Genomic DNA, 18,964 nt, shown 5'->3' on the forward strand with positions numbered 1-18,964 from the left:
AAATGTGACAGCCACTGTTCCCTCCCTTGCACCTGGAAACAGGGGGTGGGGTGTGAGGTTTGCTCAGACAGTTACATTCTGCAACCTCACCATGAGATGCAGCTAAATCTTTCACATTTTACACATTATTCACAGTATTCACCAAAAAATAAATAAATAAAAAAGCAGCAACAATTCTCAAAGTATATTAACCCACTAGCATGTTAGCATGCTATTTTAGCAGGGCATAGTGGGAAAGGCTGATTGTTCTGTAGATGCTTCCCTGTTCATTCATTCTCATATCCACAGTTACTTAACACTGAAACACAGGATTATTTGAGATGATGTAATGACAATACAGGGTTACATGCAGACAACCAGTATTATGTTAGGACCAGTTTTTTATTATTTCAACTTTGTAGAAATCATGTTTTGACAGCTCTAAGTACTACATTACCCATAAGCATTGGCTTCCATTGCTATAGAGAAGAAGCCAGATGCATAAATCAGAGTTGCGTTGAGTTGAGTTGTTGTAAATTCAATCTCCAGTTAATAATAACCTGAACACCGAACAAAAGAAAAGTACAGTATCATCCATGAGCATATATTATCAACACGGCTCATTCAATTAAATTAAAGCTCAGGTCAAAATATACACCCAATTATTTATTTGTGCTGCTCTACCTGCTCATTATTCATCAAATATTTTACAATAAATTACTTCTGAATAGTTGAAATGACAGCTGTTGCAGAGGATCCCCCCTGAAAGCCTCACAATTATCAGAAGGCAGAGCGTAACTGCTGCGTCTGACAGATGACTGGGACTTTGAGTGCTTAACTGGCTCACAGACAACGTTTCATTGACAATCTGAGCAGAACGACTTGCTGAAAGAACAAAGGCAATGCTGACAAGCTGATCAGGGGGCTGCAGGGAGAAGAAAGACAGGAAAAGACACAGAGAAGGAAACAAAGGCAGAGTGAGAGCAAAAGAAGGAGATGTCTGTATGATCTTTGTTGTTCACTTGCTTCTGATCCCCTTAATGTTGCTCTGCAGATAATGAAACTTTGTTGGCATCATCATCATCATCAAAAGTATTTGCAGGACATCTTCAGAGCAACAGGGCAGCAATGACACTCCAGTTATTTCTGTTCCCCATGAGGAAAACCCTCATCTCTATCACACTGATGTCTCAACAATACTGAGCGTAAACTCTGCAAACCTCTTGTTCAGTTCTTGCAAAGAAAAAACTGCTCAAAACCTGATGTGTGCAGAGTCGTAACAGTTCACGAGCGCTGAACAAACAGCCAGACTGATAGATACAATACTGTGAAGGGAGCATGAAATAATCTTTGTTGCTGTGCTTGTGACACTATACACATCACAGACCTGACTTAGTGGTTGAGTTCCTTTGAGACGCCATAAGTCAGGATCCTCATCCTTGAAAAACTCCCTTGTTTATCTCTCCTATGGAGACAATTTTTTTTCTTGGGTTGATTTAACCTCAGCTTCTAACCTAAGTAAAGCTATGGAATATACTCACACTTCATTTACTCTACTGTGGCTGCATAACTACTATGACTCCCATGGGCTAGTGCAGATTTTTTTTTTTTTTTTTATATATTGTTTTTTTGCAGCTCAGCAGAAACTTCTCAGCGTTTTACTGCTCTACTATGCCTTTAATCTACGATTTCCAGGTTTGTATCAGCACAATACTAATATAATCAAAACTATACCAAAGCAATTTACTAATGCAGAAGGTGTTTGGAAAGATTGGTGAAATTCTCATTCACTTTAGAATTGAAACAATCAGTTCATTAATCATGTCTATAGACAGAAAATCCATTAGCAACTTTTGTGCTAATCAGTAAATGATTTTTCAAACAAAAGCTCCAATCATTCTCCTTATCTTTTTTTTCTCCCAGTGATTTGCTGCTTTTCTCTATTTTATATTACTGTAAACTGAATATCTTGGGTTTTTGACAAATTAATCCATAATGAAATTTGGGCTACAAACTACAATTGGTTTTGGTAGCTATTAATCTAATCTTTTTTGAACGCTCACTTAACTGTTTTAGTAGGTGACTTGTATTCAAAGATATTCAATTCAATATGGTATGAAACTGTGAAAGGCAATAAATCAGCTGTATTCATTGCAGCCGTGTTTCCATGTATTGTATGTTTTCATTGTGAACTGAATAATAGTGACACAATATGAACCGGTGTGCTATCACTGTTAAACCACAGGTGGCCATCGTGCATTGCATGCACTGCAGCTGAAACCCTTTTTCTAATCAGGGGGCCATTGTACGCTAAAGCAATCTGTGAGAAAGGAAAGAAAATCAAAGGCTGTAATTTTTCTGCAACCAGTCTGAAACCAGTTTGTGAGCTCTGCCAAAATATCCAAGCTATGCTGCAGGCACAATAATGCAACACAGAATAGCCAAATTGTTTGTCTGAACTGTTTTCTGTGTGAAAAATGGAGGTTAGCAACATAAAGGCAGTTATATTTTGACCTCTATTCAATAAAGGGCCAAGGTTTTGCCAATTAAGTGGCATTGGCATATGAGGATTTGAGGACAACATATTTGCACTTACTCCCCTCTGGCATTTCACAGGAAACACACTTCCAAACACATTGATCTTGTCTCACAGGGGAGACTTTACGGAACCTGCTTCCCAATTACTTGCATAGGCTTATTTCTCCGACACAGTCTCAGAGAAAACACGCTGGATTGACCGCTACTCATGACAGAAAAGCTTGGTGGAGGTAAATTTGTGGGCAGGGTGGGAGGGCTGCCAGCTCCCAAACACCATGATTGCACTGCACTCAGAGAAGCAGATTTACCGTCTACAGGCCACTGTGTGTTTGTCCTGTCTCCAGTAGCTGACTGAAGACCTTGCTCGCCCAACAAAAACACTGTCAGAGATAACTCAGCCAGGCATGAAATTGATTTTGTATTAACAAACAAGGGGATCTGTTTCTCCAATGCTGTTAATCAAATCATTTCGAGGAATGAGGGGAAGATGAGAGTAAAATCATTAACTTCCAACAGTAAATCAGGTTCACTGCCAACCTGTTGTCCCATTAACCCTGAAACCTGTTCAATAGCTAATTAAGGCAATTACTCCAGGCATGACATGCCAGTTAATCATGAATGACTAGCCCATTTATAGTGGTGGCTTCATTACCATTGGCAGCACTCACTGATGTCCCCCCCACCCACTGCAACACACAGTGAAAATACTGAGGATAAATGTGACTGTTCCTTTGTTTCACACCCACTCCCCGTTTACAGACCTATTACTGGAATGGATGAAGGTATCGAAAAAGTGTGCGAGGCAGGTTTTGTGCTTAAATTTCTGCCGATCTGCCATCACAATGCATCTGTGATATTAAGCTTTGGAGCGTTTCATTTATAGGTGGGGGTGAGGGCATATTATGTCACATATTATATGGTTATCTGGCGGGAGAAAGATGACATGGGGGGAGAGAATAGATTACAAGCAATGAAGTCCCCCAGCAGACCATGAAGTTGACACCTTGCCGTTTATGGTCAGCACCTTAACCCTTTGGCCGTCAGGGATTCTAAATTATTACTTCAAAAATATAATGTAATAAATAAAATAAAACAAAATTGATCACAGACTGCCTGTCACAAGGTCACATTGAGCTTAAGTAGCATGTGTAGCCTTCTTATGTGAAATAATAGAGATTAGTTAATGTGTGCACTGTCCACAGCAGCTGCCTCTAGTCAAAAGACTTCTTTGGAATTGTTGTTCTAGTGAACTGGAGCTAACAGGTTAAATCTAGTAAAAGCAGCTGCTGACCTTGCTCAAGAGAGGCAGAGAGTATGTAATTGCATGACAGGTGAGAGGTTGGTCACAACACCACTGTCATACAAAGTGATACTATACTGCACGTTTTTTTAATACCATGCTCCCTGAGGAGCTGTGAGGAAAAAGTGCAGCTATAGTGGATGCCAACATTTTGTCTTTGTCTCTGATTTTTGGAGCTGTCCCTGGTTCTGAACAAGACTTCACTTGCTCTGTAACGGTGTGATCAGTGTGCTCTGACACCTACCTTGTCAGCAGTTCCATCCCATCCCACTTGAGGGACTGACTCTGACAGACAGCGGCACTGAGGGAGGCCCTTGTAGTGAACTGTCCTGAGTGGGAGTATTGATTTTCCTGTTTGTCTCCCCTGACTGCAGCAAGGTGAAGGCTAGTTGAAATAAGTCCCTCAGCTCTCTGGCCTATTTGTCTGAGCTCCCTGCAGTATCCTATAAAGACCAGCAATACTGTAAACCTGCTCCTATATGTGCTAGGGCATCTGCTGCAATCGGGCTGGTCAGAGGCTGCTCATCCACATGCAGTTAAATGTCACTCTCACTCCTCCACTGCACATCAATAACTGGGGCTGGAACAAGGCCCCTCCCTCCCCTGGTTGTTCCATTTCCATTTGCAGCCATGAATACAAATTTCTGGATGACATACCACACTTGTAATGATGAGGGAAATTTCATTTTGCTACAGTTCCAGTGAGTTGGAGCGACCAAATATTGGGCAACATTAAAAAGAGAAAAAAAAAAAAAAACTGCGCTACGTATTTCCCTGTAGCTCTCATATTAATAAAATGAAAGAAAGCAAAAAGCTCACCTCACATGCACACTGCAGGGACCAGCTTTGACTTTGATCTACTTTCACCAGACAACACAGCAGATAAGTTTGTTGCTGTGATTGCAAGTGTGGTGCGTTAATTAAAAACAGCAGTGGTTACCCCCGCTTAGACGTTGTTTGTCTTCTTAATGTGACAAAACACAGCCGCTCATCAAAGCCATGGATAAACAGGCCTCTGTTTGCTCTAAGTTATCAAGAGCCACCAGTGCAAAGGTCCTGAGGGAGTGTGGTTCTGTGCCTTTGCTCTTAAACAATTACACCATATTCCCTCTCTTGGACACATTTACATTTCAGTGTAAATGTCAGATTGATATTTCTTGTGCTAATAGTCCCTGCAGACTAACTTGCTGTCTATAGTGCAGCATGCATACCACACGCAACAATCGCAACATCATAAACTGCTAAACCCATGAATATCCATACACCTGAGGACTCTAAACTCTTCAATAACTGAAGTTTAGGGCTTTTATTTTAGCTTTCATTCAGGACAAACAGAGATCAGGAACAATGTCACAGCGATTTCGGAAAGTATTAAGGCCCCCTTCACTTTTTGCACACTTTGTATTGTGTTGCCTGTTTCATTTTAAATGATGAAATCGAGCGGTCTGGCCAAAGTACAGACTTAAGCAGTATAGAAACATCTATTAAGAGACCTGAAGTTTAGAATATTTTTGTAAATTAAAGTTCTCTGTTTTGACTTGTAGTGCATTTCAAACAATTTCAGAAAGAGGGTTTTATAATATTTGTTATTATGGGCTATTAAATAGTAATGGATATGCAAAAATGTGTTTATCTATTTGAAATTCAATCTACCACACAACTAGCTGTATAAAAAGTGAAGGTATTTGAGAGTTCAAAAAGTACAGTCCATAAAATATTATAATTTGGCTGAATTTTCTGCAAATCAGTGCAATGTCATCTGGCAAAGCTACTCCAATCAAATGGATGCTAACTCACATTCTTAGTAAATTAGTTTGTTATGTGGAAATTGTAGTTCTGCTGCTTACCTGGCAATCGTTGCAGTGAAAGATAAAACTAAATTGATTCCATCTTCTTGCCAATAACTGAAACAAGTCCCCCGCCGATCTGGCAAATTATTTTGTTTTAACACTGGACTGTTTCAGTTCTGAATGCCTGGGGACAAAGCTAGATGCTTGCCCTTCCTGCTGTGACACCCATATGACATAAGGCTATAACATTAGATCAGGTAAAAAAAAAAATACAACTGTTTTCCAAGGACTTCAAACCTCTGATTTGCTCTGTGTTCTGTATATCTTACTTTTTCTTTGGAACATCCCCCTGTAACAGAGAAAATTGATGTGGTAGCTTTCACCAATGCTACTTATTGTGGACCAGGATGGATTGCATGTAAGCGATGAGATTGGTTTCAGTGTTCCCCCGTGGACTGAAGCCTTTGGTGTTTGGTGATAAATGCCTCCTGTGCGGTAATACAGTGTGATTAACGGACACAGCCCAAAGCCTGATCTCTCCTCTCCCTCCTCACTGCACCTGAATCAATCATCTACATGGAAATGCCACAGACTTGTGCTGGAACAGCTGCTTAGAGCTCAGCTCTCTCTTTTCTCACTTTAGGAGAGCAGTGATGGCTGCAGGACTCACTTTGACACACAGTAAATACAAACAGATCGAGCACATACAAATGTTTGCTGTGGTGACTATTTGCTCACGCCTACATTGTATGCATTTTCAGTCAGGTTCAATTTACATAGTCCACAATAATCACGAATAAAAAAGCCATCACAGTGGGACTTTGGCAGTTTAGGAAATTGTAAGCTGCTTTTTCTAAGGTCCTAATATGTTTTCTTCTCTTCAAATCCTGAGCTTTTTTATGCTGCTTTCCTTTTACCTTTGTGGACAGATAGATACAGTAAAACCTTTTATATTTATATTTAATTTCAGAATTTGTCATATACTTAATACAATTGAAACATCTGCAGAATAAATACATTAGCCCATTCTCATAATGCAGAGGTGAGCCAGCAGTAACTTGGCACATGGCTTCTCAATCAGCAGGCTACGCAATCAGATTTGAGATTACGACCGACATTTACAAAAGGCTGCAGCAGCAGTTTTATGAATAGCTGTGAAAACATCATTGGAGGGGAGATTATGGCAGTGGCATAAGCAGTCAAATCAATCCCTGAGTATTTCTGTTCAGGTCGATAGAGGACCCAGGTTATGCCCATTAGTCATGTTGGCACTCTGCATTATATTTCTAGGCCTGAAACGACCCTGCAACTTCCCTGTGCTGAAATCTTTCAACACACCCAGATTGGATTTTTTCACTACTGACTTTAATTGGTGAGAAATCAATGCTAATTTATGTCACAAGGCATTAATATGAGTGTTGTTTTCTCAGTCTTGAAATATTTAACACTGCACTAACTTTTTGCTGATATTTGCTGTTAATTCATGTGTACTGTTCAAAATGAAGCCCTTAAACACACTTCACATTGTTCCTTCCTCTGTAAGTTATTATGATTCACGGACATGCCTGGCATCGTAAGTAAAGCAGACGCCTCCAGTTACAATTTCCTCTCACCACCCTTGAAGAGAAAGTAAACAAATTCACAGCTCAGCTTCCAAACATGAGAGGAGAAGCTTTCAGAGAATGATGAATGAAACAAAGTCCACTCACCGTTGCAGAATGGGGAATTAACTGATCCCTGGACTTCTGAGTGGGATTTAAGGCTATGTTTTGTAGCCATTCATCTGGCACCTCGAGAGAACTGATGAGGGACATTGGATTCCTATGATGAGGTTGATGTGCTGTATCACAACACGTGCTGGGACATAATACTATTTGTTCCACACCAGCACTCTGTGATGCCACAAGATGTTACTCTACTCTCTAGTGCTGTAGGACAGATTTTCAATACATACATATTATGTTGTGGCCTGGAATCTCATTTATACTGTAATATTACTGGAGGATGTAACAGAAATTGATCTAAAGGGGAAATCTTTTTCCTCTAGAAAATAAATTATTATGCAGTCACCATCCCATAAGGCACAACACATCATTTGTGACATTTCCTGCATTTATATCCAACAATATAGAGCATGTTAAAATATATAACAATTACATCACAGTGATGACAGACATAGTTACAGAATTGTTAAACTCTTAAAACTTTTATTTAATTTATATGGGGTATTTTTCAAATTATTATTTTATATTAAATTATATAATGAGCAGTATGAATACTCCTTAATTATGTGCACTGCAGATCAAATATCTATAATGATTTTGCAAAATAAAACAGGAACAAGCACATATTTATAAATGCAGGAATTTAAGAGGCAATCTGGACCACAATCTGTTCAGTGAGATTATTCAAATCTCTCTCACAGCAAGTCTGACTGATGCCACAGCACAGGGAAGATGCAGATGACACCAGCAGTAATGATTTTATTGACTGAACATGTTTCATTATATACATACATGCCGTGACTGATTTTGGTATATCTTGAAAACATACCTCGGTGCGCCTTTCACCATGCAGCGAGGTTATTCTGAAGTGCACTGTCTTTTTTCTTTTTTTTTTTTTTTTTTTTTTGTTCAGTTCACCATACCTTCAGCCAGCAAAAACCACTACAACATCAAAAGATTGAGAACCTTATCCTTCCAGAATACGTTGGGTTGGCATACTCTTGCAAAAGGAGATTAGTCCGTGTGAAGGTGACTCTACCTGTGCTTACACTTTAAGTGTGCTAGGTGCTCAGTCAACCACTGAATCCAAATTGGGGAACAGTGTGAGGCAGGCAGGCTCAGCAAGCCTCCCCACAGTATAACTTACCTGTCACCAGCTCGCCCTAGATAAGGACAGATGACCTTTCTCCAGGCTGTTACAATAAATCAACTCCAGAGGCAGTTATTCCTGGTACGGTCTCCTTGTCAGGACTTACAGGTATCAATTGAGAAATAATACAGGCAGGTACCTCTGCTGGCATTTTCCATGTTACTGTTTGATATGTCAATCTGTCAAGTAAAGAAGCATGTATGAACGACAGTGTGAGCACACACAGAAGCAAGGAAACTCCCCCATGAATTAACAAGGAGGTTTGCATTGTTTATAGACCTGTTGATTTTTTTTTTTTCTGTTTCCTCCTCTGATTTTTAAAAGTGATGCTTGAATTTAAAAATTGGTGACACTGAAAGCTCAGCTCATTTAATGAGCCGACGTAAAGACAAATATTTTAGCAAGACAGGATACGAAGCATTAGCAATAAAACCAACAAGCAGAGTCTTCAAAGCAATCTTTATGAATTTACTGATCATGAAGCTTCTGATCAGCAAACACTAAAGAATTTATGGAAAGAATCTTCAAATTTTGCACAATTGCTTTTTTATGTACTGTTTATAGTACAGAAGTAGAATGTTCTTTTCTCAATTAGAGTGAAAACAGAGCCAAAGTTAATTGCCCCTCTGATAATAGGAGCACTTGCGAGGCTCAGCCACAAAACAAGCCTCTTGGGGACATTAAACACAGAATCTCTGAATCGCTGCACCAGCTGACTCATTCTCATCACACTGATGACTACATTTAACTAGATCAGTACGAGATGCTTTGCTTCTCTTCTTTTTTACTTCAGTCTAGGGGGTAATATCACACTGATCAAAAGCTGACTGGGAAGTAGGAGTTCAACTCCATGACAGCATGTCTGGGATCTAAGAGTTCATGATGGCACACAGTTTTAGTACAGTGTGTTTATCACATGTGATGGCAGGGATCAAACCGGGAAAACAACAAAATCTTAACAGTGTGATGGGTTTATGTGAGGAGACTGAAATTACAATAGAAAAATGTGCAATGTTGCAGCGCCTGCTATTTCTTACCATAAAAAGCTTTAAGTCTTTCGAGCCAGCTTCCAGTAAACTGTGACTGGAGCACAAGAGTCCTAGCCAGCCACTTGACCCAAAGTCATCCTTTAATCACGATATAAGAGCTCAATCAGACGAATGGAAATTCATACTTGCTGGACCAGCAAATATTTGACAGCAGCATCAGAAAAGCTGTGAGTCTGCTCTGGCAAAAGCCTGCATGGCTTTCATTACCTAGAGTGGCTTTTAGAGGAAGACAGTAAGCTCTATCCATCCTACATCTCGAACAGTCAAGCCAAATGGACAATGACAAATATCTTTGCAACTCATACACTTGCAAAGCTTTTTATTTTTCCCAAATGGTAATACTGCAATGACCTATAAAGGCTCAGTTAATAAGTCAATGTGCTCTGAACAATAATGTGTGAAGACAACTCATGGCTCCCTGTTTAGTGCATCATGTATCAAGCAGCAGATTTCTGCATAGAACTGGGACACTAATCCCCTTCCCAACACAAGAGACATCACATAGAGAAAAAAAAATGATAATCTTCCTAAAAGTGATTAAAACTTCTGAAAACTTGGTACACACTCACACAAAGTACTACAGGTCTTTACTAAGATAAGTTTGGCATGATAAAATAAGAATTACAGCAAGGTCCTAAGATAGCAGTCAGAAAATTATTAGAACCCATAGGCTGCAGCTTGTCACGTAATCTAAACCTACTATTATTCTTGTTTTTCTTCCCAAAATGTGAAATGAAAAAAATTTAACATTCTAAAGATTTAACCCATACCATATTTTTACCCTACAAGCAACTTTTATATTCTGTCCTGTGTAATGCAACAAGCTGCAAGTGTCCTAAAGTCTGTAAATGTTCCACTATATTCAGCAGCCTGTCGCTAACACTGTATGTCTGACATCTGGTGCTGGTCAGGAAGCTTATTGATGGTTTTTAGACCTTTTCTGCCTAAAACCTCTGCCTGTTAACTCCAGATATGAGACTGATAAGTCGAAGAGTGAAACTAAAACAAGACTCTCCTAAAGCTGTGGGAACTAAACAGTTGGGTAATAAATCTCTGTTGGTTCATTACCATGAACAACTCCTTTCATCGCAAATAGCATATCATCATTTCATCCATCATTAATAAAAAAAAATCTTGATATCTTATAAAGTTAAAGTTTGTTCTTTAACAGCTAACAGGAAGGAAGAAACAAGCAGAAGCAAATTGGTGTGATACACCAACCATTTCACGACTTTTATGTCATCAGTCCTCCCCTCGAGACTTAATTTGCTTGATATATTATGAGTGCCTGAGCCCGAACCAATAAACTTAAGCATCACCTCTTCGTTACCCTTACACTGGAATATTACTGCAGAAACATCATATCTGTATTGTACTATAAAGAACATTTGAAAAACATTTAACTGTGAAATGAAGATATGCTGGAGTGGGATATTATGAAAGATAATAAGCAAACTTTGATAATTATACAGAAACTGGCCAGCTAGCTTTATTAATCTTGACTGATTTGTACCCTTCACCTGAAATCACTCTCACCAAGCCCTACATATTTTTTTGGAAGGAAAGTGTAAAAAAATTCATTTTATAGTGCTCCATATTTTCTTTTCCGTAGTCTACTTTGAATCACACTTCAATTTTCTTTGTCATGACGGTGAACAAGTGCTTGACATATGCTGTTGCACCCTCTCTGTAGAGGTAACACTTAATTATCAAACCAACTGGATTACTGCTCAGGCCTGCCAGCAATGACGACTTGAATTAATGACACATGAAAAGCAATCTCCGCACTCTGGAAGTCCAAGGCCTGCAAGGGCACTTGCAGCTCCACACATAATAAACATCCCATCATTGTGGTGAACACTTCGCCTGGTACATCTAAAGATACGGCCGGAACTGTAAATCTGCTCAACTTTCCTTCTTCAGATTCATCTACATCCGGAAGGCATCCATTACCCTGGTGTTTTACTGTGTTTCATGTAGGTCTTACAGCATTTAATTAAAGTTTCAAGTTTGTGCTATGGCATACACTGGAAGTGCATTGTATCGCAGTAATCTATCAATATTCTATTCAATATACACTTTTCTATATTTTATCATTTGTTTTCACAAAAAACTATGTAGTAATACCTGAAATCATTTAATACTCAGAAAACGGACACAGCAACATTTACAATTGCGTGTCAACTGGAAAAACTTCATCCATGTGATGACAGACATGCTGGTGAGACTGAAATGCTCTTTCTAACTCAGCAATAACCTTTGACCCTCAGCGAAGTACAGCAGTATGCGTTGCATGGGGTCAAACTTGACAAGATACTGTGCAATTACAAGAGAAAGAATCTACGTCAGCTTTGGCAAAATGTCAGATACAAAAAGTCTCCATTAAAGTTCATTTGGGTCAGAGCTCAGCGCTATTAGATGTTCATGTGCAGGTAGTGGATAGAGTGAGACATGCAAGGTTCACTGGTCAGAACAAGTGGTAACAACCATGGAGTAATTGCAGCCCTCTCTGCATCGCTTGTTATTAATAAAATATGATGTGTGGCGTTATTCAGCCAAGAATTACAGTATGTCATTGCTGTGCCGTGACAATAATAACATTCTACTACAGCTCCTGCAAGAGTGCTGTAAAAATGAAAGGAATGCGAATATGTTATTATGACGACTGGTGGAAAAAAGCATGCTGTTTAAAATATCTATAGGTTTGCAATGCCACAGAATAAAGGAGGTGAAAAAACACAGCCTCACATGTATATAAACTACAGTGAAGTAACCTGCTGAGTAATGAATGAGCCCAGAAATGGAGATAAAGAAGATTAGAACATGACACACACAGTATTTCTTTCACCCTCCAATAGGCTGACTGATAGCTGCTGTATATAGTACCTATCCAATATAAAGTAGCCCTGAACACAAATGTACAGAGTTCTATATCTAGGTCAACAACCTCCACTAAAAAATTCCATTAAGAAAGCAAAAAAGAAAAAATTCAGACAATAATAAAAATAAAATCCCTGACATCATAATGTCATGTCTGTTGTTTCTCAGGCCTTTATAATACTATATATTATATATTGTATATTGCTTATAATACTATAAGCAATATACAAAACATTGAGGACATAATCACAGCAGAGAACCTTCTCTTGTTGCTACACAATATAGGCACATCTCACTGTTTCATCAAAGGAGAGCATTGAAGCGCATTCACACTTTACTCATGTTCTGGCTTTGGTCCCTTGTACTTCTGAAGTCAGCATTTATTATGCATAAGCAACAAGAAAGCTCCTAATAAAGATTTTATAATTGATAAAACCTGCGACATCAGCATATGCATAAAATTAATGATCAAAGTAGGACGCCGATTCACTTAAATAGTTTATTCATGCACTGCACAGATGTGGCGGGCAGTCGCCCTTCCTCAGCTTGAAAACAAGCAACAGTGCTACAGCCGAACCACAGGTGAGCGGTGTGACATGTCGCTAATAAGGATCCCAGATAACACTCATTCAGCTTACAGCAAAATGCAAACCTCACTATGCATCAATCAGACAGCAAATAGGACAATGTGAAGTCTCCATTTAAACCAGACAGCGTTAAAGTCCCGAAGTAATGACTCCAAAACACTCTCCACCACTCCCCATTGGTGAACCTGAACAGCATCAATGCCCAAAAATTAAGTCATTCACCATATGATTATAAGCACCGTAGTGCCTGGCTACAGGGGAACTACACATCAGGATTTCTAATGCAATATATGCATTCACAAATTTCAGTATTTGAGCTCACATGTTGTCTGTAACACTGCTGCTAGTTTGCACACTGAGGAAGGGTGACGGCCCAAAACATCCGTGCAATGCATGAATAAACAATTTAAGTGTGGTGCTGTCCCACTTTTGATCAATGATTTTGCCTTTGAGGATTCTCAGCACCTAACTATACAAAGTGGGCCGCTGATTTTTCACTTGACCATGAGGCAGTTAAAAAAATGAAGGATGTAAGATAAAATAAAAATGGAGAGAACCTTACACTGTCTAAAAAGTAACACTTTAAAGACCTAAAACATGCATATTAACGCCATTGCTCTGAAATTATTTACATCTCCATGGGGAAGCTTGGCCTTTATACAAACTATGATATATCTGCTTCATAAGCAGCAAATGGGTGAGGCAAGAAAAAACACTGGACTTGTTAACACCCAAACAAGCATAAAAGCAAATCAATGGTTAATTCAGTGCTGGCTGCCTCAGCTGCATGTGCTGAAGTCTGTTCTGTTTGGATTTTCAAAGTACACTTAGATTTCTAACAACACAGACTGACAAAATGTGTTACAGAAGCAAGGGTGATTTGCTTTGGATTTACTAATTGGAAAACCAGAGGTATACAAAGAACTCTGCAAAGATCGCCACCTTGACTACATTTGTTATTGTCGAAAAAATAAAACCCAAAAACCACAATATCTGGATGTCCATGATTTTTTTCTGACGAGGATACTAGGAGGATGTGGCTATGTCGTTTTTGATATGACTGGCAATAATACAGGACATTTTTAAATCCAACAAGACTCACTAAAAGAACATCATTAATTTGTAATTAAGAATAAAGATAACTAGATAGAAAGTTGTGGTTGTTGATGCTTTTGCTGTTTCCCCCCCCCTTATTTATAGCGTAACTGTAACGGCTGCTGTTTAAATGTGTCCTTGTAGGGATAAATATTCTTTTTTTACATGACATGAATTGAATTAAAGAACCACTGGAGAAAAATATGATTTTGCTTCAGTGCCAGACAGTTCAGGAGTTATGGTGGTCCTTGTCTGAACTAAACCCTAATCATTTTTCTTTGGACCATGATCTAACATAAAAGGAAAAAAACAACATATCCTTCATGGCAGAAGTAATAACAAGACTTTGATGCACTAAAAATAAATAGGAACCTCTGTAACGAATACAAATTCATGAGTAATGAGGTAGCTGTGGACTGTGGACTCATCAAAGCTCTACATCTTTAAAGCACTACCAAAGTGATATATACGTTGCCGTGCTGCAGTGAAAGGACAAAGAAAAATATGAACAAAGTTGAAATCAGTGCAACACTAATTCAAAGACTGACCATTAAATGGCACTAAACGATCACGTAAGTCAAAGTAATTCTTTTTCCGGCCCACAAATCTTGTCTTGTCCAGCTTCAACGGGCACATGCTGGTATTGTCATCAGCAGAATCAAATAATGGAGACAAAAAGGATGTCCCTCATTATTTCTCTTTATTTATACAGTGTAGCAACAAACAAGTTCATACCCCACTGTTTCAATGCATTATAACTGCCTGGCTATGAGTTTGCTACTGCATCACATCTGTGGAGTTGGGAATAATTAAACCTATAAAGAAGAATGTGGAAAAGCTGAGGTAGAATCAGTGGTTACTTGTTTCTCTTCCCTTCTTTCCACTTCCACTCTTGGTACTAAGAAAAAGCCCTGTAAAAGTCTGCGTCACCTAAGTGGCAAAAGCAGTCTCTCTTTGTTTTGTGTGTATAATAATGTGCATGTATGGATGAGTTTGTGTTTCGGCTGAGCGACCTCGTGCTTACATAGAAGATGCGTCTTCTTTGGTCTGTGGCTCTTCTTTCATTCATAAGATGTCTATAGAATGATATCACCTGATACGTGGTACATGGTATTGATGATAATGCAAGGATGTATAGGTGGATAACTGGACCGCTAGAAGTGCAACACAACTCATTTATTCATATAGTGTATGGTGCATGTTTGATAATCCAATATGCCACCCCCCCTCCCCAATCCCGCAGCCGTAATAATAAAGCAATGTTGTTTTTTAATCTCAGTGACAGATGTTCTGACTGCACAAAGATGGAAAGTGACAGCAAAATATTGCAGCGAGACAATTCAATGCAAAGTAATATCAAATATTTCTCTAATATTAACCCAAAACCTTTTAGTACATGCAAAGTACTTGAGAAGACATGATTTACTCAGACCTTGCTTTATGCATTGGTAAAAAGTACATTTCCTTACTTTGTGACCCAGTGTCATATTGAATATATCTACCTAGGTTATAGTTAGATAATGAACATGTAGAATCAGAAATAATTCTTGCAGCTCTCCTCGGTACAGGCCCCTGAAATCGCCTGAGAGGAAAACAGCGTGCGCAACAAGACATATTCATTCAGCAGCCAATGGTAATACCATGACGCTCTCCACAAAGCAACTTAGACAGCACTTACAGGCATGTTTTTCCAAAAACCCACTGTAGAGAGTCCGCCTGCCTACTCCACTTCTCCCTTGACTGACAGCACACTCCCAGAGGAGCCACACTACAGGACACGCACACTGATCCAGTCCGACACGCCTGACCTTTCCTGGGCCACACGGCTGGCTCACCTTGCAGCGTGCCCTGCCTGGTTGAAAAGGCCATACAACGCCACGCAAGCAGTGACACCGCAGTCCACCTCAACCCCCCTTACTGCCGTCTCAAGACCTGGCAAGGTGAATGCCTGAGACCGGAGGAAGACAGCCACTCAATCTGAGGGGCTCTTGACCACTAAAACAAAGGCTTGCAATCTGACTTTGGCAGTGATGTATGATTTGTATTCCCCACTGAACCCTTGGGTGGTGGAAAGATTGTGCCTTTATGACAAATTACAAATTTTATTGTGGTAGGATTCTCTTTTTACTTGGACCTTATACTATTAAAGATATTTTAATTAAGACATTGCTCATACACAAAATGATTATGAACATGAAATTTGCATAATGCCATTAGTCATCTCACTCAGTAAATGTGCTTTGTACAGTGGATGGTTAGTGAGGAGGCCTAACATAATGTGTCTGCCAACAGTCTTGGTCGAGGCAGAAGAATCTCAGAATAGATGCTGCGGGAGCGCATTAAAGAACAAGGGGTGAGAGGACAGTAAGTGCAGAATAGTACTGCAGCTGTGAAATGAAGAGCTGTCGCATCCAGTGAGCACTTTTCAGAGTAAAAGGAAATACTTGGCACAGCAGAAATAAATCATGTGCTCATGTACTTCAGCATTATGATTGTGTTTTTCAAATCAGAGATGGAAATTCTCTGCATTTCAAAAAATCCAGCTTCTGTGATAAGACACTGTCTGATGTGTACATGCAAGTATCTGAGGATATATAAATAATAGAGTTCTACCATGCTAGTATAATGAACAGCCTAAAAAAAAAAAAATCAGTGAATCTTTAATGGTACAGAAACACTAACTGCATTGAAAAATACACACACCCACTCTGCTGTGCAAAAAACACCTCTTGCTCAATGCAGTGACTACTTCAATGCAACGCTCTGCCTTCAGCAGCTGTAGTACATTTCGTTAGCATTAAGCAATTGCAAATGTCTTTTACTCACAGATCCATCTATCAAACACACTTCTTGGGATTAGTTGAACTCCTGAGATAAGATAGTATTAGAAATATAAACTTTGTGATAAACAGCACCAGTGAATTGGGTTTGTTGGACAAAAAGAGAACTTCAAAGGGACTCGGACAGTTCGCACGGACACAAAAAGCCAGTGTTTCAGTGAGCGCTGTGTGTATAGATGTATGGGTCACTCCTGAATAGAATACACCTTTATCAACAAAGAAAGATACCCTCAGTAAAGAAAACCAGTCACTAAACCGGTCAGAAGACAAACACAAGCAACCTATATTAAAATATTATGATGAATGTTGTTGTAGTGGTTCACATCATGATATTATCCCAGTTCATATACAGCCTCCTACTGCAAATGTGAAGTTTCTCATAGCTGGGTCATCGGATGTGATCTATGAGGAATCCTGCAGTAAATAAATGTCTGCTCCTGTGACTTTGCACTGATGAGAGAAAATGTAGCTCCATTATTGTATGACCTAACTACAGCAGGGTATAACCCTCCAAAGGGGGACACAGCCTGCTCCATCACCGCTCAGTTTACTGCTGAAGTTACATTATATCAATGGGCCCCAGTGGTTTGGGGCCCACAAAGCAGCTGTGATGCATGTTTGTGCTGGACCACAGGACAACCCCCCCCCCCCCCCCCCCCCCCCCCACACACACACACACACATATACACACACACACAAAGGAACGCATATACCTTTTATTCCTCTGGGCCTCTTTCTTATCCATAATGACAGGTACACAGTTCGTTAGCTCGGTCCAGTCTGCGTGCAGTCCGCAGCTCCAGCCAGTAGAGAACCGGGAGAAGAGCCAGGACTCCTCTTTCCCTGGTCGGTGACATGTGCATTTTTTCTGTCCAGGCTTGCAGTCACACGGCTGCTCCAGGCGAATATTCCTCACCAAGTGCCTCCCGAAGGTGGTTCCTCCGGTCTTCTGGATGTGCAGAAACACTATCACGTCGTCCCCTTTGATGTTGAACTCCACGTGTCTGTCAAGGTCTCTTTCGGTGAAGTTGAATTTGGATGGTAGTTTTGGAGGGCTGTCGTCCTCCAGGTCTTGATCTCTGTAGAAATCATCGCTGTCCTGGTACGGGGTGGAAAGTAGGCTTACCCCTCTTAATTTGTCCCCGGTCTTAAAGTGGCACGAATTGCTGCCAGCTGGACATATGTACTGGTAGCCTATCATAACAAAAAGGACAGCTAAAATAGGAACTAAGATGAGCTTACTGGATCTATCATCCATCATATCAAGATCGTATCTTCATTCCATTACTGTGAATAATAAGTAGCACCCGTGCGTTCTGCAGGGATCAATGTTCGTCCATGCCTAAAGCTTCATTAAAGGTGACTATTTAAGTGCCACATGTTGATCAGATAACACCCTCCAAAGACACATCATCTGGACGATGGGTCAAGCCCACCTCCTGGCTCCTAAAACACTGCACACCGGCTGCACTGCGCTGGAAATGTTGTCCAAAGTCAAGAGTCATGGCATTAGAATTTTTTTGCTGTCCAACTTCTGAAGGCGGTGTGCAGCTGCATCCGTGCCGACGACTCGCATGCTCCGGTGTCAAGTTGAAACCGAGGCGATCGAGGAGAGTTTTTACTTTATAGTTCTTTGAATATTTCTTTCCTGTGGATCCCAGTTTAAATCGCAACGTGGATCATTTCGGTTATTTCATCAGAAATATCGCACGGCGTTGTTGTTGTTGTTGTTGTTGTTGTTGGGTTGGCTCCTCCGGCAGCATCCTACAGCATCCTGCGGGCTGAGGCGGTCTGACTGAGTGTGCTGAAACAGTGCTTTTGAGAGGATGCTGCTGCTGCTGCTGCTGCTGCTGCTGCTGCACCCGAGCTGACAAATACGCGTTATGCGCTCGTCGTGGTTGGGCTTGGAAAGCTCTACATCCCATCCCGGCCATCCCATAATCTTGTTTAACACAGTGCAGAGCCAGAAGCCCACACGGACACTCGACTGACACAAAACATGCAGATTTAACCACATAAAAAGACCAAATCC

General features: G+C 40.1%; 1 protein-coding gene across 1 annotated transcript in view; it reads right to left on the reverse strand.

Annotated features, from left to right (window-relative positions):
• The window catches only part of hs6st3b (heparan sulfate 6-O-sulfotransferase 3b), a 47,134-nt gene extending 28,941 nt beyond the window's left edge, over positions 1 to 18,193 (reverse strand). Inside the window, exon 1 of the mRNA XM_026295883.1 lies at positions 17,646 to 18,193. Coding sequence (XP_026151668.1) covers positions 17,646 to 18,193 — 548 coding nt within the window. The remainder of the gene's footprint in view (positions 1 to 17,645) is intronic.
• Between the last annotated feature and the right edge of the window lie 771 nt (positions 18,194 to 18,964).

This window comes from Mastacembelus armatus, chromosome 21 (genome assembly GCF_900324485.2).
Source record: "Mastacembelus armatus chromosome 21, fMasArm1.2, whole genome shotgun sequence".
In the NCBI taxonomy this organism is placed as follows: domain Eukaryota; kingdom Metazoa; phylum Chordata; class Actinopteri; order Synbranchiformes; family Mastacembelidae; genus Mastacembelus; species Mastacembelus armatus.